General features: G+C 33.5%; 1 protein-coding gene across 1 annotated transcript in view; it reads right to left on the bottom strand.

Annotated features, from left to right (window-relative positions):
- Positions 1 to 26,903, bottom strand: part of LOC126817487 (KICSTOR complex protein SZT2) — a 119,426-nt gene continuing 92,523 nt past the window's right edge. Inside the window, exons 54-63 of the mRNA XM_050544501.2 lie at positions 13,747 to 13,985; positions 13,230 to 13,446; positions 12,653 to 12,866; positions 11,345 to 11,472; positions 8,069 to 8,351; positions 5,294 to 5,462; positions 4,412 to 4,550; positions 3,650 to 3,859; positions 3,089 to 3,151; positions 1 to 2,257 (exon numbers count right to left, since the gene is read on the bottom strand). Of these exons, the coding sequence (XP_050400458.2) occupies positions 2,114 to 2,257; positions 3,089 to 3,151; positions 3,650 to 3,859; positions 4,412 to 4,550; positions 5,294 to 5,462; positions 8,069 to 8,351; positions 11,345 to 11,472; positions 12,653 to 12,866; positions 13,230 to 13,446; positions 13,747 to 13,985 (1,806 nt within the window). The 3' untranslated portion in view covers positions 1 to 2,113. The remainder of the gene's footprint in view (positions 2,258 to 3,088; positions 3,152 to 3,649; positions 3,860 to 4,411; positions 4,551 to 5,293; positions 5,463 to 8,068; positions 8,352 to 11,344; positions 11,473 to 12,652; positions 12,867 to 13,229; positions 13,447 to 13,746; positions 13,986 to 26,903) is intronic.

Genomic DNA, 26,903 nt, shown 5'->3' with positions numbered 1-26,903 from the left:
TAAAGATGTAACAAGTTTATTATGTGTCAACATTTACCTGATATAGTTAATACAGGTATATATATATATATAAATCACAGATTATTATTATTATACATAGGGCGCATACATGTGTGATTACAATTTCAAAATCATTCATTTCTATTCACATGATTATAAGAGACGTTTTTTTTACTGGGGCATATATAATTTCATAGGAGAAACAAATTATTTAATTTTGCACAATAACCCAGGGCTATCCTATCCTGTCTGTCTACCAGTGAATTCACTAGTATGTCTGTGAATGTCAGGGTGGTATGTTTAGCTTCTATCATCTAAACCAACACTGGATTGGATCTATATGGCTACTACCATGAATAATGGTCCAGATACTTTCAACAAAAAATGTCTATTTGTTTGTGACCTAGTCTTCTTTGATCGGTTTGCTTGTCCTGATAGCAAACATTTGCCCCTTTCCTTCTGTAGTCGCTCTCTGTCTAATTAATCAAGATTGTATATTTTGTTTAGTCATGTGACTAGATCTCATCTTCGTCACTGATCTATTTATAGTTATGGTCATCCAGACAACTTCTAAACCATAATGATTATACAAGACAGTCTACAAATATAGCCAATGTAGAAATATAATTGATTTTGTGTTCCACTGTCGGCACAAATATTTTGGGGAGAGAGCGCCCTAGAGCCTTTTCCGATGGAAGGCGCATCTACGGTGCCGTTCGCCATGGATCGTCAAGTGCAGGTAAATCGGCGCCCCAAGAAGCCCTTGCCCCCCCCCCCCCTCACAGTTTTGGGCTAGCTACGGGCCTGGACAGTGTGAACTAAAAAAGAATCTATTATTAGTAATTAAACTGATTTCCTCTACATGTTTCAAAACAATTTGTTAATAATCTAAATAATAAATCAGATCAACCCAATTCAACAAAAGGTTATCCCCTTTAAACTTAACAATTGTATTTCACATCCAATTATCATATGTAGTCATAACACACATAAATTTTACCAGAACTGGTTGTCTCACTTTGCCATTTTGGGGCATAATGACATCCTTTATATGTTAAAGTGAAGTCCCAGTTAACTAAAAGAATCACACAACACTGACAAATTGATCACATGATTTCAGAATTAAACATATTTATGAAGTTATGTTATCTAACCAATATCAGGTAGATTTCTAACATCTAATACAAAGCCAATACTTTAACACTTTCAAATATACATAATCTAAATATATGAGACAGGCAGCAGGTGAATAGCATATTTCGTAGCCAAAGCTTAAAATTGTCCTTAGATCATAATCTGGCTTGATTAAACAAGATGATTTTACTTCACATCAATGGAAGTATTGCTTGGCAGGCAATATTTAATTTCAATTTAACCTGAGAGTAAAATAGTACAATGTTTGAGAACACAATAAGGAGACAGAATATGATATAGTCCAATATAAGAGATAATGTATTAAAGCCATATTTCTTTGACATTTAGTATGAAATTATGCTATGTTCAACTAAAAAAATATTTTTCATGATGTGTAAAATATTATGGTAATATGTCCTAGAAATAACTACTGATAACATGACAATAGAAAACATCTTTATCAAACTGATTAAAACACACATCTATATTCCTTTTTTTTTTTTATATACTTCCAAAGGCCTCTACTACATGAAGATCTGACCAGTTGTAGTGGGAGGTCGTGTCAGGGGTCATATGAACGGCATTTGATGTTTCTAGTAGGATACCCACAGTTTCGTGCACCGCACGCAAGACTTCGCTGCAACAGACGGTTTCATTGGCTAATTCCTCAAATCAACCAGAACATGGGTTATATAACAACTCTTCCAGATCCTAGTGTAGTAAAGACAAGTAAAATGAAATTTTGAACTATAAAAAACAAAATAGGATCTGTGTTTTAATCAGATTGCATCTTTATAATGTTTAAATCTCTCTCTCTCTCTCTCTATATATATATACATGAACAAAAGTTAAGAATAGCATATATTTACATGCACATAACACAGACTCACAATTCATACTAATACTTCATGGCACTGTAATCTGATTTTGGTATATAGATAAAAAAAATCTCAAAAAAGTGTAGTTGTTGTATAATGCATCATAACATGGTAGACCAGAGATGAAAACAGCAAGTATTAACAAAATCTTCAATATGACTTTGCATACTTAGTAAAGATATATTTGGAGTTGTTGGAGTGTGTTCTTGATCAGATATGGGATCTTGCATCACAACACATAAATCCTGAAAATAAACATAATTTGATACCAATGACAAATTATAAGACAATGGTCTATTAAAACAGTTTTTAAAAAGTAAAACACACAAGAAAACTGTACACTTTCAGGGCAGAATATATCAATCCGAGGAGGACAGAGGCCTACTCAACATCTGTCGCAAACTTCATAGACAATGAACGCAGACAGTTTCGTAATGTAGGCTATTGGGGGCCAACATCATGGAAGCAGTGAAAATTTTAGTAGGAAATTAAATCTTGAACATTTAAGTGAAACATTTGTAAACCATTATGAGGCTATTTCCACAATCCACATGCTAATCTAATATAAAGACCACAGTTTAAAATCTCCACAGTATCACAGGGATGATTCACAACAGAACTTACTGGCTACTGGTTTTAGCAATGTTTGTGCTGTGATCAGAGCAAAATACTTTTTCACTAACTTTTCAAAGTACTACAGACATTGCTTTACTATGTGTATATTCTATCTAATGATACTTTTCACAGGAGGGTTTAACGCCCACTCGACACAAACTGGGTCATTTCGGGACTAACATATGGTTTAATTTTATTTCAATAATTTGCTTGCGCATTGGGGTCTTTAGCAGTGGGAGGAAACCGGAGGACTCGGAGAAAACCCATGCAGTCGACTCAATGACAGACTTTATGATACAGCGTGTGCACGCTAACAATTCTGCCATCCAACCCCACTTTCACTGGAGGGTCAAGCAAGGATATTAACAATATGATAAGAGCTGCATAGAAACTCACACTTGGGATTATTTCTGAAAAATTCTATTATTTTACAGAAATTAAAATTTGAAATAAATACTTACAGCTTTATTTGGTGTAATCTCTAACATGATAAACATTTCCAGAAAATTTGGATTGAGAATTAACTGAAATAATCAAACAAAATAAATACGGTCATTTTCTATAAATCAATTGATTGATGCTTCGTTGCCTTGACTTTTTATATGCCAACATTTTCATGTGGATGTATATTGCCCACCCTAAAAGGTTATTTGAAGTGTTTCTAATACAATATCGTGAAAAAAACCCCCCAAAATTCACCTGAAAATGGCCCCCATTTATGAAAATGGATGATCCCTGACTGAAAAAATGAACTTTTCAGCTCAATTCACCAAGGAAAAAACCCTGCACATCATTTCGATCTATTTTATCCCATCCCTATTTCTAATTTAGACTTGAATATCATGTCTTTAAAAAATACAGAAGTAAAGCATAAGTGGTTGGATATATGAACTTCATAAATAAATAACGTGTGGTGTCAAGTTTTCTAGAAAGATTAAAAATACACTGGAGCTTCTATCTAACAAATCATTACATATTAACATTCTGAAATTGAAAGAGTAAAATAATCTATTTGTACTTACAATACATTGATTTTGTCCATCTGTTGAAGTAAATGTGCGATGTTGTGTAGGGTATTTAGACATAAGAACAGGAACTAGTGAACGGTACCACTGTAATGGCATTGTACATAATGGTATTAATTGAGCATCTTCGTCACTTAATGGTGTTCTATTTTTATTCACCATTTTGAGTAATTCTTGAAATTCTTCAAAACTTAACTTCACCATATTCTAAAAGAAAAGATTGATTGCCTTGCAACTAAATAAACATGTCCATAAATGGTTTAGTCACCTGTGCAGTAACTGATTATTGTTGAAACAATATGGAAACAATAGCAAAATATGGATAACCAGTAAATATGGCAATAATGTACAACTGATGGAAGTAGGGGTGGGGTTTAGCATTGTGGAAGTTTGTGGAGGCAGGTGAAGGGATGGGGTGAACAGTTAGCTGAGGAGGTCCAAGCCATGGTCAATAATTCCATCTGGAATTTTAAAATATGCATATTCTACATTCTAATCAAATACAATAATGTTTGAAACCAACAATTTTTTAAAACTATAGAATGGTGATTGTAATTGAAGGCCAAATATCTTGTCTCATCCTTGCCCTAAAGGCAAAACACAAACTTTAGACATTGATCAATAATGTTAATGGTCACGGCAAATTGCATAGCAGAGAATTTTGTATAGTAGACAAGACTGTTGACAAGACAAGGAAAATGTATTTTCACCAAAAGATATCTCAAGTTGTTTTGTTACTAGACGTAAAAAATAAATTACAGAGTCTCGTATTTCATCAACATCAGCCGTTCTCCGACGTTTTTTCTGATCATCTTCCACCTGAACCAACATACGCTTCCATAATAAATCACGGCAACATTTCTCTTTTGACATGCAAACCATTTCTTCTAATTCACTCCTGTTAAATATACATGATTAACATTTAATATATAGTGACACTCCAGGGACATATTATTAATAATGACAATTTCTTTATTTTGCTAAAATAAGGTTATAATCAATTTTGTAATGAATTAAGATAGGTTGCCAGGCAATGAAACATACACCCACAGCAACTTAGTTGCCTGAGCAGTATTTATTAGACATCATTGAAAATCAATATGATTCTTTGCCTCATGAACATAAACACTGTTTATAAATTTCATTTCAATTGGATATTATTGCTAACTTTAGCATCCAGAGTGTCCACGGGATTGAAAAATTTGATCACAGGCCATAACTTTGACATTAATTATCGGCATGTTGAAAATCACCAGGCTTCTTCGTCTCATAAACATCAACACTGTGCATAAATTTTATTCAGATGATGGATGGACGGACGGGAGTGACGACAATATGTGGTTGTAAATTTGTTTTAAATCCAGTAAATAGATGCTCCTTCATCTAACTAACATAAGTAATGAATATTACTAATATATTTTAAGTCAATCAGGTGATAACTTTTGAGAGGATCCACAATGAATTGGAAGTGAGGAGTGATGGGAATATACAACCACATTTGAATAAGGAGTCAAAAATATAAAGCCACCATTTAAAACCCCTTTACATGTCCTTTATCCTCAGCAAAAGTATGGAGAAAACAAGATTATCTTCACTGAAGGGGGAAAGGTTTAATTTTAATAATTTCTGTTGAGTACATACCTACAAATATTCATTTCTTGACAAGATAATTGATAAATAGAAGTTTGATGTTTATTGGAATAACCTAGATAATCCACCATTTCTTGTCGTACACCAATATGTTGTTTAACTGGTACTGGTCGAACACTCTCAGTTTCCATTGGTTCATTATGTTCAACTGGTGACGTTTCTAAAAACATGACAGTTTATTGAATTAAACAAACTATTAACACAAAAACCTAAATAGGTTTAACTGATCCCGACACTTAAATTCTGTGTGCATTTACAGGCTAGCATTTCCAATATCTTTTTCGCCAATGTCTATCTATACCAAAATTAAATGTCAAATTTACACAATTCTTGGTAGTAAAAGGTAAAACAAGTCAGTAAATAATTAGGTTTAATAGGGCCCATTTTCAATCTATGACATCTAGAAGTATGATTAACTACCACGAGTTATATAAGGATATAAAAAACTACTTCTCTGTTATTTAATAACAACATTTTATAACACATATTGGTAACACTTTCAAGTTTAGTATTGTTAATAAATAACAGAGCAGTAGTTATATACTTTTTAGTTCCTTTCAGAATGGTCTCTGATCGGAATCATTTCTCGTTACATCTAACACAAATTTCATTACAAAATAGTTTAATTAAATTATCACAGTTTTTAAAATGATTATTGACAGGACGTTAATTATAATAAAACCATGGTATTGACAGAAATATCATCAAAATTGAGGTCAATGCTTGTGAACTGAATTTTGTCTGAGTTTGTTATAAATCTATCAAAAACAAACAAAGGTAGATTGTCACATTCATGGCCAGTCACCACCATGCATTTTAAATGATCTTGCCTTAAACCTACAAGAATGCATTATTTTTGAAACACTTAAATAACCATACAATGAACATCCACAAAGAGTAATTAAAGTAACAATGCATGATTTGCATATTGGCTTAGTTCATGCTAACACATACTTAAGATTATTTAACATTTAATTAAGAAGACAAAATTAAAATACCAATGCTAGATAATCTACCGGCTTGGACTCGATCATAATTAAAACAGACACATCAATTTGGTTCATGGCAAATGAATAAACTATGGGTTCCATGTTGTCGTATATGCCGGTCAAGACCTAGGGCTAGGGAAAATGACCGTAAATAGATCTGACCCATTGGTAATTTTGCATGCCGGGAAAATAGCCATTTTTTCAAAACCCAATTTTTAAACATGACTATGATCGACCTCCACTATGTAACTATAAAATTGTACAGCGAGTACAGAATAATGCACACTTACAGAAGCCACATAATCTTGTGACTGGTGTTATAGAGTTGTATACATAGTCGTCAACAGATTATACTGAGTGTTGTGTTGATAATTAATGACGAGTGTCTGATAGTAGAACAATAAAACTTAATTGATATGTGGGAATCTTATCAAAGGCGTGAAGTGGTCCATTTTTCATCATTCACTATTTGATCACCCACATGTCATAAGAATTCTCTAGAACAAAGTTGTTTTACCGCTATTACACTCACGCACAATGTAAACAAGATTATTATGATTTTCGAATAAGGGTAATCAGATATGAAGTACTACTCTTCGAATCCAACCATCTGTCATATCAAATAAAAACAGCATAAGAATTACGTAAATCCTCAATAACGTACGCGTTGGGAGAAAAATGCATTATAATATTTTTACAGCAGTATTACGGCTTTGTGGGTATTGTAGAATTAAATCTAGAGATTAGTTAACTTGCTTACAGAAAAATTACGAAAATTACATATTCCAGTGCTATTGTGTAGCAATGATAATTCCACGTGTGCAAAAATGTTGTGTATATATGGTTACTCTTATTATACACAATGATAATCTTGGGGGCAATAGTGTCGCTAGCTGTGAAGTTAGTTATCCCTTAGTTATTTAGTTGTAAATTATTAGGATTTACTCCACAATTTTGCGGTCCGTAATGCCGTAAGAGATGGGCTGAAACCGATAAATGTGAGAAATATGCCGTGGACAATTATATATTTATCTTCATTTCAAAGTTATTCTATTACAACTCCAAATCATCCAGGTCAGTGTGTTTTCTATAGAGCACGTGGCTGATGTGCCCAGCCGAAATCCCGAAATAAATAGATGACACATATGAATTCATTGCACATTTATCTTTTTCAGAAGTATCGAGCAATCAAATTGATTATCAACTATACACTAACTATCACTCTCTACCAGATAGAATCAAAGTCAAAGAAATTGCTTAGCTCTGCTTAGCTTTAGTTGGAAATGTTAATCATTGAACTCAAACAAGACAGTCACCAAATCAACATCAACATTCACCTAATGAACGCCTTTCTAGAGCCAACAATTCTTATCCAATTTAAATGAAACTTTAGATTTATGTTAAGGTACAAAAGATAGAGGCTATTGTTTTTAACAGATTTTTTTTTTTTAAATTTGGTTTGAACCATTGGGGTCACAAGAGGACAAACCCTATCGATAATCAGGTTTCTGCGACCTTTCATTTCAAAATTATGCCCCCTTAACCAAAAATTTTGTGAATACGATATAGGCTACAGTTTTAACAGATATATTATTTTTCAAATTTGGTTTGAAGCATTTACCTGTATATGCCGAAAATCTTCTGAATGCGACATTGATTACAGTTCTTTTGCAAATTGTGGGTGTATCTCCCATGGCAACTGCTTGATTTAGTTAGAAAAGACATATCATTATTTTTTAATTCTCCAAAGTAGGGAGTGAAGAAAATAACAAGTTACCTGTTGGTAGAGCTAGAAGTCTTGGATGTATTCCCCCTAATCTCTTCTCTAAATTCTTCATAGGGAAACAATTACTCCTTCGTGTCAATAAAAGAAAGTATTTCAATCGTAGTGTTGTTTTATCAGCTTCAAAACCCGGTTTTAGATTTTGTAAGGAATCCTGTGTAATGATAATACCAACATCATAATCGTCCGCTTCTTTAACTGTTGGCTTTTTATCTGTTTCTGTCAGTTTACGATTCCTTACCAAGGCAAATTCATCATTTTTCACAAAACAATAATCCTGAAAAAACAAAAACAAACAAATAATACGTATCACAGGAAACACCAACCGTATGTGTAATGTAGATATAATCATCCCTTGACAGCTATAGCTGATAGTAAAAACAAGCATATTGAGATTGTTACTGAAGCAATTCTAGTCCCCTACTGGCCCCAACAAATTTTACGATACTTGCATCTAAAAGAGGTGAATACTGAAAATACATACATAATCCAAATATATAATCCAAATACATTTGGATAAAATAAATTCTGTAAAACTAAATCTTCACTGGATTGGTCTGTAACTACACTATGTAAAACAGTGTATTTAATTTCAATCAAATACGTCAAAGTTTAAACTAAAACAGTTTCGGAAAACTTAATTTCCACTGATTTTAAGTCAATGCAACATCATAATTCAGTGCAAAAAACAGAAATGAAATGAATTGGAATGGGGTTTAATGTCCTACTGTTCTGCTCCAACTGGGCTTATGAAGACGGGCATGCACCATACCGTGTGCTATGAGGGGAATTTTGCCCGAACAGTGGCACTACGGCCTACTCTTATATCGAATTCCAACTGTCATGGGACCTTTTACGTGCACGCCAATGTGAACACAGGACCTCGGTTTTTCATCCCATCTGAATGACTAGACAGCAGTCCCTGTCAGGCCCTCCGTCCTGCATTACTGACAAGGCGGAACCACGCCGGAAAATCTGGATGAACTTTCTCGGCCAATGCATGAATCGAACACCCGACTTAGAGGCTAGCAAGCCGGTGTCTTACCCACTTAGCCACCGTGACTCCCCTACAAAAAACAAAATCACATGAATGCAAACTTGATCTTTAAGTCATCTAAGGCTCCATAATACAATCAAAAATTAATGGAATCACACAAAACATGAACTTGATGGGTAGCTTTGCATATACAGCAGTGTAACAAATTTCAATCAAATATTTTGAAGTTTGACCTCCAATAATTCAGGAAAACAGAATTTTCCATGATTCTAAATCAACATTCCACAGAATCCCGTGAAACACTAACTTGATCTGAAACTATACTAGATACAACAGTTTACCAAACTTCAATCAGGTATCTCAAAGTTTAATTTCAAAACGTTTTATTGATTTTAAGTCAACTGGCCATCATTCAGTCAATATAAAACAGAAACTCAAACATGATTCATAGCTCTGCCATACACAGCAGTGTACCAAATTTTAATCAAATATCTCAAAGTTTAATTAGGCGACTAAAAAATGCTCCATCTGCTCATTTTATCTCGTCCATAAACTGAGTTCTGCCATAACATGACAAAATCTAAAAGTTATTTTTAAGAGAAAACCAGATTCTGAATTCCTAGTCTTATATACTCAGCCAAATTAAAAACTTGACACTGATGAATTTCAACAAATTTTTTTTTCTGGTAAGTCAAATAAATTTTAAAGTGTTTCTAACGATAGTAAGTAGTAAGAAGCCTTTAATTTCATAAAATTGTAAAGTCACGTGGATCACGTGACTTTTGAGCATATAAAGATGAAAAACCTGAAAAACACGTGCAAACACAAACTCGTGAGGTCAATCGATGCAAGTTTGCTTAAACTGAACCCGCACACGTAACTTGAACTGGAAAAACAAATTAAAATTGTTATTTTCATCTTTGTTAGAAAATGCCGTGCCTTTCAAATGTAGAACGTCTACGTCCTATAGGTAGGCTCTATGCTGGTCAGTCTGTGGTCACTGTTGCAAGAGCCTTTAATTGTTCACGCCAGACAATAATTAATCTTAGAATGAGAGTGCTTCAAACTGGAACTATTGCCGACCGCCCAAGGGCGGGAGCGCCACGTGTGACGTCACTCCAGGAAGATCAAGCAATACGATTACGTCATCTTAGAAACAGATTTGTCACTGCAACCTCCACAAGTAGAGAGATGTTTGGTGGAAAGGTAACTGCACAAACTGTTCGAAATCGCTTGCAGGCTGCTGGTCTTCGAGCTCGGATGGCCCTATAATGGACCAATATTGACACCTCTTCATCGCCGTAACCGACTTGTGTGGGCCACAAGATATTTGCCAATGGCAGGGCCCGAGTGTACTGCAGAGGAGGTGAACGTTACGCTCAAGTATGCGTCAGAGAAGTTGACCGATTTGGTGGCGGCAGCGTCATGGTTTGGGGTTCTTTTTGTGCACATGGACAATCTCCTCTTGTTGTTGTCCAAGGGAACTTAAATGCTGTCCAGTACAGGGATCAGATTTTGCAACCTGTTCTTCTTCCGTTTATGCAGAGACATGGGCCTGGACTAACGTTTCAACAAGACAATGCTCGACCCCATACAGCAATTGCTACCCAGAATTTTTTAAGAAATGCCGGTGTCCAAGTCCTGGATTGGCCGTCGCTTAGCCCCGACCTTAATCCTATTGAACACATCTGGGACGAACTGGGTCGACGTGTTCGTCAGCAAGTGAATCCACCACTGACGTTGCAAGACCCTCAACATGCTCTTGCTGAGCAGTGGCGACGTCTTCCTCAGGTAGTGTTTACTAATGTTCTGAGATCCATGAGAAGACGTTGTGTGGCAGTACGAGACGCTAGAGGAGGCCACAACCGTTACTAAACACTTTATTTCGATTGTTCTCCAAGTCTGTGAATTTCATTTTGGGGGGTACTGTGACATCACGAACGTTATCAATGTCAAGGACTTTCGGCGAGACATATTCTTGCTTTCTGTTGATGCCAAGGTCGTCTGTGCACAACATAACACTAAAATAGTTGCCTTAAACCAAATATTAAAAATTTAGTCCCAAAAATCCTGAGTGTCAAGTTTTTAATTTGGCTGAGTATAAGAATGACTATAAGACAAATAACCATACTGAAGTGAGGGCTGAATAAGATTCATGCAGTACTCATTATACTTGACAAGATGAGACAGATAAAATAACCCTGCAAATGCGAGGCTTTAAAGTTTGATAGTAGTCTCCTCCCTTTGATTGACCAATATAAAAATATACTTACAGGTTCAACATCATAATCAAAGAAAGCCTTCATTTTAATAACCTTCATATTATAATGTTTCATCTGTTTTATCATATACTCAAATACATCATCACTAGAACACAGCTTGTCTGGCAATACCACACTTTCTGTGAATATGATAAACAAATACTAATAATGCTGTATATATCTAATTACAACAGATACCATCAATTATTAATAGCACACTTTCTACAAATATAATAATTAAATACCACTTTACTAGTCATAAAACACAACCTACAAACTAAACAAAATAATATAAAGAGGCACTGCATATTTATTCATTTATTTATTGAATAACATTATCAATTTGTGCATACATTCATTCTAATTATTCATTTTACAACATAGACTGCTATGGCACCAACTAGAGCATTTGAGTTTGATCTTGTTCTTGAATCATCCACATCTGTTATGTTTGGTATCTTTTAGCTCAGCACTGTTACATCTGACAATTACTTGATCACCAAAACTAGATTCTTGAGTGACAGCATATTCGAATATGGTGATTGGGTGACTGCTATACGAATATTCGAATATTATATTCGATGAGCAAATATTCAAATATTCGTGCCAAACACTAATAAAAATTGTGACCTCTGGAGGGTCCACAAGCTAAAAACGTCATTTTTCGTACAATCCAGGGCCATAATTCATGAAGTAACTGTCCGATACATGGCAATATCAAATGAAACCGAGATCATTCTTCATTTCCAAGGGATTTTTCTAATGATGTACAGGGCGCCATGATATCATCCAGGTGATAGATATCTCACCAGATATTGCATCGCATAGCCCCACCCATTGTTTTCCTTACTTAAAATGATTTTTTTACTATAACCAAATACTATTAGCAAGGAATCCATATATGGAATGTGACGTTTCATCATGTGCGATGTCGTGTGCATACTAATTCTTGTTAAGACAGCCATTTGAAGTAGAAAAAGGAAATAGATATCGCGTAGCCACAGAATAGTATATCACATAATTATGTGGCAAGGTATCATTTTTTATTTAAATGGGAATTGATTTATTATATATTCAACTATATGGAAATTAAGGGTGTTACAAGGCTGTAACTTTTTTGTTATCAAATGATTACAAAACTTGCACAAAGGAAGTTCTTAGAACCATCCACTACTGTGGCTGGAGGCAAGACACTGAAGACATCAGTAGTGGACCCATTCCTACATTGGACTATGATAAACTTTCCTAAGAGTCTTTTACACACAATTAAGTTATATTCTCTAAAAATCTGTAATGGCTTTTTGTTATCTTCATACTTACCATGCTGTAGACAGTTTCTGGAGAAACTTGGAGGATAGGAATAAATGTTGGAAAAATCTGTCAAGAAGTTGGTAAGATGAAAACCTTGATGGAATACACAGTCTTCTCCACTAATATATCTTTGAATACAGCGTAGGTGAAAATCATGAGCAAAAGAATGAACATGTATCAGGTCTTTATATTTCTGACATTCATCAACAAATAACAATCTCATCTAAAATATAGAAATAATAATATGATCTAAAATATACAAATAATATGATCTAAAATATACAAATAATATCATCTAAATTATACAAATAACAAGAATTTTGAGAATATTGCAAAATTAATACCATCTATAAAAGGCTGATATTGTGAATAAAATAAAATTCTGTGAATATATAATCCAAATATATGTGAAAGGAATAAAATTCTGTAAAACTGAATCTTCACCGAATGGTTCTGTAAGTAAATCAGTGCACTAAATTTCAATTAAAAATATATGAACAGATAAAATGCTTAATTTTTTTTACCAATTTCATTCCCTGACTGGGGGCATCATTATCAGACCTAAAGTTCTCATTAATATACAAACCTGTTGGTTTATTTGAGCTCCAGCTGATTGTTGATTTATATTTGTATTAATATGTGTTATATATAAAACAAACAATTTAACACAGAAGAATTCTTCTCTATAACTAATCTCCATCAATATTATACCAGCTGTTAAAGTTTTCTGTAGATTTATAATACCTAAACTTGTATCATCAGTAGATAAATTCTGGCCATCGCTTGATTTCCCCCTACTAGCTCTGTTTAAAACAAAAGATTTAAACAGTTAAGATGAAGCTATATGAATACAGTATATGGATTATTGATTGCTCTATTATACCAGAAATGTGAATGGACAATAAATGGACAAGAGACACACCATTATTCGACCACATTAAAATGACTACTGCTAGACTCAATTGTTCGTAGTAGATAATTCTTGGTAATCTTGTCAATTGAAAGAGGGAATTATCATGCAGGCTGGAAATTTTGAGATCTTTTTAATATCCAGTGCTGTGGAACTCATGTACATTCAATAATTTTGGCCACTTGTCATTTACCTTTTTCTTGCCGAGCACTGAACATGTATTTTCCTGAAGCCCAAATTCTGTAGATAACTAATATACTGATTATTAAAGCTTTCTCTAAGTTCCACATGCCATTGTTCTTCTGTATGTCCATGTTGACGAACTTCTGGTGATTCCTGTGGAGTGTTCATCTTACGCCGGCTGCCATCTTGACTTTCGGATCTTTTGTTTTTCAAACTTGTAATTGAAGCACCTGAACTGTGTCTTGATCTCTGTAAAAAATTGAACAAAATTTGGTTTTCTTGTAAGTTCATTTAAATTGAAAGATTGCTGACAACTATTTTTTCAAAATTGCAACATACTACAAATTTACAGGGCTAAGTACAGTTCTGTTGTATCCAGTTCTATCCTAACTTCTCAAATGACAACCTGTGAAACTGTTAGCTGTTAAAAGTATTCATTAGTTATCAAGAAATCACTATCTGTATATTCATGATGAGACAAGTTCTCACTTACACAAAACTACAAATAAAGCCAAATATAGCTCCTCTATTTTCCATAAAAACGAAATAATGAAAGCAATAACTGCCCCCAAACAATGACATGGATATTTCAGAATGATAAAGTCTATCATAAAACAAAACTTAAGAAAGTTTCATTACTTTTACAAATTTAACATATGATTAAAATTCCATACATATTTTTGTAGTCTGCAGAGTTTTAATGAAGTTTCGTTATTTTTTTTAGTCTGAAGACATTATCAAAATTTCATAGAAAAGAAAGCCACTAATGTTTGTGTAGTTTCTAAAGTGCTACTAATTATTAACTGATAACAAGGTTTCTTGATTAAGGGCTAGAACTCCTGAAATTATAATCAAAAATTATCAAAAATCAATGGCAGAAGTCATGCTTTTACCAAGCTGTCAACACCATGTAATATATTAAAAAAGAACCGATAATGATATAGTAGATAATGATTTAGTAACTAGCTAGTGTGTTAATAAGAAATTACAAACTGATGGATGAACGACATTAAAATGTGGGCATATAAATTTTCAATCATGAACTTTTCCCTGCTTAGTGTTCACATGATTTCATTATTTAAAAATAACTCTGTGATTTGATCAAAGTGTTGAATTTCCTGGAATAATGGGTATGTTGATGACATAACCATTGATAAAAACCAGATTGAAAGCTATAATACAGAAAACCCATTTATTAACCCAACAGTTTTCTATCAATAATCATAAGATAACATTGTGATAAAAGCATTATATAGCTGAGACCAATAGATAAATCATTGTTTTAATAACCCGAATATGATCTACACAATTGGATTAATAGTTGAGGAGTTTAAGTGTAAATACATAATTAGAGTGGACCACAGGGCCTTAATTACCTCTTCATGCAGTAAGTCTGACCACCTTAAATCCTTTTAAGTTCATATACTCTACGAGCGGATAAGAAAATTCCTCATTTAAGCCCTATTTGGTTGAAATCACATTCCAGATTCGGAACAAGAATTTAAAAACTATATTGGTTATGCCAGACAACGTGGATGTATTTTTGGGTTCAAACGTAATAAATGCTAAAATTATCTGTCAAAATGTGTGTACATGTCCTACAATGCGTATAGTTTATAAGTAGAGTAACTTTGCATAAAAATATATTTCTTAATGCTGAACAGAGTATTGTAGAAAATCTTTTTTGATCATACAAGAATTATAGGCTTTCAATACAACTTTATAGAAATAACGTACCGTATAACTAAAAAATATCATATTCAAGCCTGTTCAAAAAACAAATTTGCTTTTTGTCACAATTTGGTACCCAAATAAATTATTTTATCATTTCTAAAGAGAGCATATCAGCTTTTAAATAAAGGCCATTTGATAGTGATAATGATATTACCAAGGGTAGAAAATCAATCAATAAATATACACAACGTTCTGTATATAAAGCTATGCTTAAAACCTGAGAAGCAGACAATTGCTACAAACTGTTACTCTCATTTATATATTGTGTAATTGTACAGGCTTCTTTTTTACCCGTGGATTACAACAATAATCATAATAATACCAAAAAAGTGCAAAGCTACATAGTGCTAGTCCATTAATTGGTACTTTTAAGGTCTCAGGAGTTTTTTTCTTTTTGAAAAAGTACATTTTGTGAAGTATATGTGGACAGCCATTTTAATTGCTATAAGAATTATGTTTCAGAAGAGAAAAGTTAAAAATGCTATCAGAGGAAAAATTAGAATGTGAAAAAAAATTCAACATTTCAATCAGTGATCCAAATATTTCAACTATAGTGACAGCCAGCATTTACTTTTTCGTACTGTTCCTAGCTGTTATTTTAAATGTCAGCTCTTTTTTTCACATTCTTCTGGCTGGCAAGATTAAAATAATCATGCACATTCACATGTTGAGCATTAACCTAAGCTCTCTGATTATTACACCTGTTAGTTTCTGTATTAATTACACACGTTTGATTGGGCCGTGCTGGATTCAGAATATGTTGATTTGTCGTCTGTTTGCTGGACTTAGCATTGTACCCTACACAGTGTGTATTTATTGCATGTTCTTCATAGCTTACGAATGGTACAAACGGATTGTTAGACATGACAAAGAAGAAAGAACAACTTGGAATATTTTACTGGAACTATTGATTGTTTGGGGATTAAGTTTCATTCCTGGTATACTAATCTCAATGGAAGCTGTAACAAATGTAAAATATGAACATAAATTATATGCTTGTGTTTATAATCCACAAGGTAACATTCTTCCTTCAATATTTCTGGCATGCCAATTTCTGATATTGACATCATTAACAGTTTTTTGTCATTTTAAAATTGTGCGGTATGTCCACAAGTCGCGAATACAGGTAGCATCTCATCCAGACAGTTCTATACATCAAGTTTCCAATGCCTCACGCAAAAAAGATTTTCAACTTGCAAAAAGATTTTTAATCTCTTTTATCACATTTCAAATATTAATGGATCCAGTTTCTGTCATACAAATGTTTCATTTATCATTACCACAAATCATAATAGATATAGCCAGTATCATGTTTACGTTTGTGTATGTGGCCATTCCAACTATATTCTATTTCAATAGACAAACTTGTAAAAAGAAATGTAGACAAACTTGTAAAAAGAAATGCAAATTTGGGTAGAGAGAGAGAGAGAGAGAGAGAGAGAGAGAGAGAGAGAGAGAGAAATTGGATTTACAGATGGTGTATAGCAACTTGTACTAAAGGGTTACAATACAGTAAAGAATATATTTTATTTTGTCTGTATTACCAGAAAACAAATTATATTGGGCACTAGTGTCTTCGAAAGGGGATCATTGAAATTAATGTGATATGATTAATTTACTATTGAGGTAGATTCAACTAATCAGATACCAACTAAAATCAACTAAAACATTTCAATATTACTGTCATAGATGCGACAATACTATTAACCGGAAAACACCAGAAAACACTGAAAAACACTGGAAAACAACCGGAAAACACCATGTTATACTGAATACCAGAAAACATGGGAAAAACACTAAATACTGGAAAACATACTAAATACCGGAAAATACTCTAAATAGGTAACCCGAGACTGGCACCCTAAATGGGTAACCCGGAGTCTGGTCCTCTGTGTGCCTGGGTTAGGGTTAGGGTTAGTTTCCGGTTAATAGTATAGCCCTTCTCCGGGTTACCTATTTAGGGTGTTTTCCGGTATTTAGTGTTTTTCCGGTATTCAGTATAACATGGTGTTTTCCGGTAGTTTTCCAGTATATAGTATAGCCCTCATAGATGCTTGATGAACATGATTTAAGGATAATGCTATGAAAACTCCAGATGGTATATAATTCATTACTGTTTTAAGTATATCAGCATGATTTAATAAATTCTGTTATATTTACATCTATTTATTATATGCTTAGTGCTAATTATTCATTGTTATATATGTTATGTAAATGTGGATGAATGATCTAATGCTTACGCTGTAGATCATAGGGTCTATCATTTAGTCATTGATCATTGTTTCCATCCAGTTTCCAATAACTGGTAAAGTAACCTAAACCCATACAAATTATTGGAACATAAATCAGTTTATAAACATTCATATTATATATATTATATATGCGTTGCGACCCATTTGTGTCAATTTAGCTCCTTTAATAATCTTTCAAATGTGGACACAAGTATCAAAATTGCCACAATTCCAGGCAACCAAATATCACACTATGTTGTCCTGTTCATCTTTAACATATATATCAAGATTCGTCTAAATTGAACAAAAATCGAGGGCTCTAGAGGGTCCACAAACTTTGTACATAAATAACATTTTGCGTAAAAAGCAAGGGCCATAACCCAAGAAGTTGCAGTCTGATGCAGACCATAAATCAAACTCCTCCAAGATCTTTTGATTGTTAACGTATCATAAGTTTCAACTGAATTGGACCAAAAATTGTGACCTCTGGAGGGCCCACAACTTTTGCACATATTTCACTATAAGTAAAAGGTAGGGGGCCATAATGCAAGAAGTTGCCATCCGATGCGCATTAAACTGGAAACTATCTGGGATCTTGGGGTTATAAACACACATTTTAAGTTTCATCATACCGGTAATTGGATACAAATTGTGACCTCTAGATTGGCCACAAACAAATGTGAAAGGATGCCCGGATGTTCAGACATGTATAAAAATCCTTGCAATTGGTCCAGAGAGTAAAATTATGTGAAACAAAAACAAAAAATGGCAGCCATCTTGGAAAATGACAGCCATTTTAAAAATTAAAGTGGCTGATTAATAAATGACCGTAAACAGACACCCGTGCAAATTTTAGTGCTTGTATAATGTATCCAGATTTAAAGATTGTTACACTTAGCTGGCCCACTATATTTGGTGTATAAAATCATCACAAACAGATTTAATAAAATACAGGACATATAGTTATTCTATGTTGAATGGCTTACATAATTAATTATCAAGAGAGAGAGAGAGAAATGGGGTTTAACGTCCATTCGACACAAACTAGGTCATTTCGGGACTAACATATGGTTTTTAATTTTATTTCAATAATTCGCTTGCGCGTAGGGGTCTTTAGCAGTGGGAGGAAACCGGAGGACCCGGAGAAAACCCACGAGGTTGGACAGGTGACCCTACTCCTTGCCACGTACAACCGGGGATTCGAAACCATGCCAGTCGACTCATTGACAGACTTTATGATACAGCGCGCACACGCTAACCATTCAGCCATCCAACCCGCCTATTAATTATCAAGTAAGATCTGTTTGTGTAGTTTCTAAAGTGCTACTAATTACTAACTGATAACAAGGTTTCGTGATTAAGGGCTAGAACTCCTGAAATTATAATCAAAAATCATCAAAAATCAATGGCAGAAGTCATGCTTTTACCAAGCTGTCAACACCATGTAATATATTAAAAAAGAACCGATAATGATATAGTAGATAATGATTTAGTAACTAGCTAGTGTGTTAATAAGAAATTACAAACTGATGGATGAACGACATTAAAATGTGGGCATATAAATTTTCAATCATGAACTTTTCCCTGCTTAGTGTTCACATGATTTCATTATTTAAAAATAACTCTGTGATTTGATCAAAGTGTTGAATTTCCTGGGATAATGGGTATGTTGATGACATAACCATTGATAAAAACCAGATTGAAAGCTATAATACAGAAAACCCATTTATTAACCTAAGCTCTCTGATTATTACACCTGTTAGTTTCTGTATTAAATACACACGTTTGATTGGGCCGTGCCGGATTCAGAATATGTTGATTTGTCGTCTGTTTGCTGGACTTAGCATTGTACCCTACACAGTGTGTATTTATTGCATGTTCTTCATAGCTTACGAATGGTACAAACGGATTGTTAGACATGACAAAGAAGAAAGAACAACTTGGAATATTTTACTGGAACTATTGATTGTTTGGGGATTAAGTTTCATTCCTGGTATACTAATCTCAATGGAAGCTGTAACAAATGTAAAATATGAACATAAATTATATGCTTGTGTTTATAATCCACAAGTTAACATTCTTCCTTCAATATTTCTGGCATGCCAATTTCTGATATTGACATCATTAACAGTTTTTTGTCATTTTAAAATTGTGCGGTATGTCCACAAGTCGCGAATACAGGTAGCATCTCATCCAGACAGTTCTATACATCAAGTTTCCAATGCCTCACGCAAAAAAGATTTTCAACTTGCAAAAAGATTTTTAATCTCTTTTATCACATTTCAAATATTAATGGATCCAGTTTCTGTCATACAAATGTTTCATTTATCATTACCACAAATCATAATAGATATAGCCAGTATCATGTTTACGTTTGTGTATGTGGCCATTCCAACTATATTCTATTTCAATAGACAAACCACGCCAGTCGACTCATTGACAGACTTTATGATACAGCGCGCGCACGCTAACCATTCAGCCATCCAACCCTCCTATTAATTATCAAGTAAGATCTGTTTGTGTAGTTTCTAAAGTGCTACTAATTATTAACTGATAACAAGGTTTCGTGATTAAGGGCTAGAACTCCTGAAATTATAATCAAAAATCATCAAAAATCAATGGCAGAAGTCATGCTTTTACCAAACTGTCAACACCATGTAATATATTAAAAAAGAACCGATAATGATATAGTAGATAATGATTTAGTAACTAGCTAGTGTGTTAATAAGATATTCACATGATTTCATTATTTAAAAATAACTCTGTGATTTGATCAAAGTGTTGAATTTCCTGGGATAATGGGTATGTTGATGACATAACCATTGATAAAAACCAGATTGAAAGCTATAATACAGAAAACCCATTTATTAACCCAACAGTTTTCTATCAATAATCATAAGATAACATTGTGATAAAAGCATTATATAGCTGAGACCAACAGATAAATCATTGTTTTAATAACCCGAATATGATCTACACAATTGGATTAATAGTTGAGGAGTTTAAGTGTAAATACATAATTAGAGTGGACCACAGAGCCTTAATTACCTCTTCATGCAGTAAGTCTGACCACCTTAAATCCTTTTAAGTTCATATACTCTACGAGCGGATAAGAAAATTCCTCATTTAAGCCCTATTTGGTTGAAATCACATTCCAGATTCGGAACAAGAATTTAAAAACTATATTGGTTATGCCAGACAACGTGGATGTATTTTTGGGTTCAAACGTAATAAATGCTAAAATTATCTGTCAAAATGTGTGTACATGTCCTACAATGCGTATAGTTTATAGGTAGAGTAACTTTGCATAAAAATATATTTCTTAATGCTGAACAGAGTATTGTGAAAATCTTTTTTGATCATACAAGAATTATAGGCTTTCAATACAACTTTATAGAAATAACGTACCGTATAACTAAAAAATATCATATTCAAGCCTGTTCAAAAAACAAATTTGCTTTTTGTCACAATTTGGTACCCAAATAAATTATTTTATCATTTCTAAAGAGAGCATCTCACCTTTTAAATAAAGGCCATTTGATAGTGATAATGATATTACCAAGGGTAGAAAATCAATCAATAAATATACACAATGTTCTGTATATAAAGCTATGGTTAAAACCTGAGAAGCAGACAACTGCTAGAAACTGTTACTCTCATTTATATATTGTGTAATTGTACAGGCTTCTTTTTTACCCGTGGATTACAACAATAATCATAATAATACCAAAAAAGTGCAAAGCTACATAGTGCTAGTCCATTAATTGGTACTTTTAAGGTCTCAGGAGTTTTTTTCTTTTTGAAAAAGTACATTTTGTGAAGTATATGTGGACAGCCATTTTAATTGCTATAAGAATTATGTTTCGGAAGAGAAAAGTTAAAAATGCTATCAGAGGAAAAATTAGAATGTGAAAAAAAATTCAACATTTCAATCAGTGATCCAAATATTTCAACTATAGTGACAGCCAGCATTTACTTTTTCGTACTGTTCCTAGCTGTTATTTTAAATGTCAGCTCTTTTTTTCACATTCTTCTGGCTGGCAAGATTAAAATAATCATGCACATTCACATGTTGAGCATTAACCTAAGCTCTCTGATTATTACACCTGTTAGTTTCTGTATTAATTACACACGTTTGATTGGGCCGTGCTGGATTCAGAATATGTTGATTTGTCGTCTGTTTGCTGGACTTAGCATTGTACCCTACACAGTGTGTATTTATTGCATGTTCTTCATAGCTTACGAATGGTACAAACGGATTGTTAGACATGACAAAGAAGAAAGAACAACTTGGAATATTTTACTGGAACTATTGATTGTTTGGGGATTAAGTTTCATTCCTGGTATATTAATCTCAATGGAAGCTGTAACAAATGTAAAATATGAACATAAATTATATGCTTGTGTTTATAATCCACAAGGTAACATTCTTCCTTCAATATTTCTGGCATGCCAATTTCTGATATTGACATCATTAACAGTTTTTTGTCATTTTAAAATTGTGCGGTATGTCCACAAGTCGCGAATACAGGTAGCATCTCATCCAGACAGTTCTATACATCAAGTTTCCAATGCCTCACGCAAAAAAGATTTTCAACTTGCAAAAAGATTTTTAATCTCTTTTATCACATTTCAAATATTAATGGATCCAGTTTCTGTCATACAAATGTTTCATTTATCATTACCACAAATCATAATAGATATAGCCAGTATCATGTTTACGTTTGTGTATGTGGCCATTCCAACTATATTCTATTTCAATAGACAAACTTGTAAAAAGAAATGTAGACAAACTTGTAAAAAGAAATGCAAATTTGGGTAGAGAGAGAGAGAGAGAGAGAGAGAGAGAGAGAAATTGGATTTACAGATGGTGTATAGTAACTTGTACTAAAGGGTTACAATACAGTAAAGAATATATTTTATTTTGTCTGTATTACCAGAAAACAAATTATATTGGGCACTAGTGTCTTCGAAAGGGGATCATTGAAATTAATGTGATATGATTAATTTACTATTGAGGTAGATTCAACTAATCAGATACCAACTAAAATCAATTAAAACATTTCAATATTACTGTCATAGATGCGACAATACTATTAACCGGAAAACACCAGAAAACACTGAAAAACACTGGAAAACAACCGGAAAACACCATGTTATACTGAATACCGGAAAAACACTAAATACTGGAAAACATACTAAATACCGGAAAATACCCTAAATAGGTAACCCGAGACTGGCACCCTAAATGGGTAACCCGGAGTCTGGTCCTCTGTGTGCCTGGGTTAGGGTTAGGGTTAGTTTCCGGTTAATAGTATAGCCCTTCTCCGGGTTACCTATTTAGGGTGTTTTCCGGTATTTAGTGTTTTTCCGGTATTCAGTATAACATGGTGTTTTCCGGTAGTTTTCCAGTATATAGTATAGCCTTATAGATGCTTGATGAGCACGATTTAAGGATAATGCTATGAAAACTCCAGATGGTATATAATTCATTACTGTTTTAAGTATATCAGCATGATTTAATAAATTCTGTTATATTTACATCTATTTATTATATGCTTAGTGCTAATTATTCATTGTTATATATGTTATGTAAATGTGGATGAATGATCTAATGCTTACGCTGTAGATCATAGGGTCTATCATTTAGTCATTGATCATTGTTTCCATCTAGTTTCCAATAACTGGTAAAGTAACCTAAACCCATACAAATTATTGGAACATAAATCAGTTTATATACATTCATATTATATATATTATATATGCGCTGCGACCCATTTGTGTCAATTTAGCTCCTTTAATAATCTTTCAAATGTGGACACAAGTATCAAAATTGCCACAATTCCAGGCAACCAAATATCGCACTATGTTGTCCTGTTCATCTTTAACATATATATCAAGATTCGTCTAAATTGAACAAAAATTGAGGGCTCTAGAGGGTCCACAAACTTTGTACATAAATAACATTTTGCGTAAAAAGCAAGGGCCATAACCCAAGAAGTTGCAGTCTGATGCAGACCATAAATCAAACTCCTCCAAGATCTTTTGATTGTTAACGTATCATAAGTTTCAACTGAATTGGACCAAAAATTGTGACCTCTGGAGGGCCCACAACCTTTGCACATATTTCACTATAAGTAAAAGGTAGGGGGCCATAATGCAAGAAGTTGCCATCCGATGCGCATTAAACTGGAAACTATCTTGGATCTTGGGGTTATAAACACACATTTTAAGTTTCATCATAATTGGATACAAATTGTGACCTCTAGATTGGCCACAAACAAATGTGAAAGGATGCCCAGATGTTCAGACATGTATAAAAATCCTTGCAATTGGTCCAGAGAGTAAAATTATGTGAAAGAAAAACAAAAAATGGCAGCCATCTTGGAAAATGACAGCCATTTTAAAAATTAAAGTGGCTGATTAATAAATGACCTCAAACAGACACCCGTGCAAATTTTAGTGCTTGTATAATGTATCCAGATTTAAAGATTGTTACACTTAGCTGGCCCACTATATTTGGTGTATAAAATCATCACAAACAGATCTAATAAAATACAGGACATATAGTTATTCTATGTTGAATGGCTTACATAATTAATTATCAAGAGAGAGAGAGAGAAATGGGGTTTAACGTCCATTCGACACAAACTAGGTCATTTCGGGACTAACATATGGTTTTTAATTTTATTTCAATAATTCGCTTGCGCGTAGGGGTCTTTAGCAGTGGAAGGAAACCGGAGGACCCGGAGAAAACCCAAGGGGTTGGACAGGTGACCCTACTCCTTGCCACGTACAACCGGGGATTCGAAACCACGGCAGTCGACTCAATGACAGACTTTATGATACAGCGCGCGCACGCTAACCATTCAGCCATCCAACCCGCCTATTAATTATCAAGTAAGATCAGTAAAAATGAAGTCTTATATACATAATTATGTAATTAAGCTGTGGCAACAGATGAAGATGTTATGTCATCAACACATAACTATAATAAAACTAGATTAACAGATTTACTTCTGACAATATGATGAGCTGATTTTATCAAATGACACCGGACAAATCAATAAAAATTGTGCAAAAAACATTTGTGGTAATACTGAGCTATTAGAAAGGAAAATTAGTTCATCTGAAGTTTGTTTCAACATTGTATTTAGTAACTGAACTGGAAATACAATTTTTGATGGAATAAAATTACTAAAAATAAGGATTGAATAAAATTACTGTTTATTACTAAGGATAATCTAGTCTTAATTTGTGGTGTATACCTCCACACAAATACCCCTAAACCTTGCCATAAATGTTTGGAAGTGCTTGCAAAAAAAGATTATTAGTTCAAGATTATTTTTTTGTGTGAAAAGACTAGAGAATCCTAGTCGAAATGTTGCCCAGTAATAAATCATAAACTTTAACATATTCTACTTATGGTAAACTGCTACTAATGTATTTAGGTAATGTTTTGAAGACTATTCTCTTTTTTTTTCCTTCAACATATGAGCTTCATAATGCTGAGAGAATTTCAAAATAAACATATTATTCGAAACATCCCCTAAATATATTAGTGCCTGTTTTTCATAAGTATGTGTAATAGTTACCAAATGCCACAAGAAGAATATAAGTAATAAATAGTAATAGTATATAATAGAATTGTCCTGCGTATTACTATTAACATGACAATACTACCAGTATTCTCAAATTGATATTTACATTTCAATACTTTTTTTTGTCTGTTTTAATAACTCTAGACAGTAGTTTTATCAGTAGTTTAAAAGCTGATAATAGGAGATGTGTTTATGGTTTGTTTAATGTCAAATTTTCTTGTTTAATGGAGTGGCATTGTTTTTTTTACACAAATGAATAAGTTCATTCATTTCACATTGATTTATCACAAATAAATCAATCATCTCAATCATTAACCAGTAGAGCTAAACAATTCTCAAGGTTTCTTCAATCAATGGAATGTAATAAACAACAATGACAAAGGCAAGTTATAAAAATTGTGGCATTTATACCAATATACCTACTAGAAAATATAATAGACTGCAACTAGACTAACCTTTTGTGTTTTAATGACACCTACTCGTTTTTTGTCAATTCATATTTTAAATGAGAAATATATGTACCCTGGTAATGATACAGGATAAAAAATATATTGATCAAACGATTGAAACTCAAGCCAAATTAGTTTATATTGTCTGCAAATTTGTGAGATTTTTTATTATCATATAGATCAAATAAAGTAAAAAATTAACAGAAGATGCCAACACTGAGAAGATAAATAGGTACTGAGCATGGGTTCCACGTCGGCCGTATATGTCGGTCAAGACCTAGGGCTATGGAAAATGACCGTAACTAGATCTGACCCAACGGTCATTTTGCATGCCGGAAAGAGAACCTTTTTTTTCAAAACCTAATTTCCAAACATGGCTACGCTCTACCTCCACTATGTAACTATACAATTGTACGGCCAGTACAGAATAATGCACATGTATAGAAGCCACATAATCTGCTGATTGGTGTTATAGAGTTGTATACATAGTCATCAACAGATTATACCGAGTGTTGTGTTGATAATTAATGATGAGTGTCTGGTAGTAAATTGATAGGTGGGAATCTAATCAATGGCGTGAAGTGGTCCATTGTTAATCATTCAAGTATTGTCCACGTGTCATAAGAAATTTCTACAACAAAGCCGTTTACCGTTATTACGGTCACGCACGATGTAAACAATGTTATTATGATCTTCGAAAAAAGGCAATTGATATGAAGTACTGCTCTTCGAATCCAACCAACTGCCATATCAAATAAAAACAGCATAGAAATTACGCAAATCCTCAACAACGTACGTGTTGGGAGAAAAATGTATTTAAATTTTTTTAAATCGGTATTACCGCCTTGTGGGAATTGTAGAAATAAAATCTAGAGATTAGTTAACTTGCTTACCGAAAACTTAAGAAAATTACGTATTCCAGTTCTATTGTGCAGCAATATTGATAATTCCACGTGTAGTAAAAATGCTGTGTAATCTTATACACAACGATATTCTAGGGGGCGCTAGTGTCGCTAGCTGTGAAGTTAGTTATCCGTTTGTCATTTAGTTGTAAATTATTAGGATTTACGTCACAATTTTGCGGCCCGTAATTCCATAAGAGATGGAAATGAAATGAAATGGGGTTTAACGTCCTACTGTTCTGCTCCGACT

This window comes from Patella vulgata, chromosome 4 (genome assembly GCF_932274485.2).
Source record: "Patella vulgata chromosome 4, xgPatVulg1.2, whole genome shotgun sequence".
Taxonomy (NCBI): domain Eukaryota; kingdom Metazoa; phylum Mollusca; class Gastropoda; family Patellidae; genus Patella; species Patella vulgata.
Note: the sequence above shows the minus strand (reverse complement) of the source record. Positions and strands in the feature narration are given on the sequence as shown.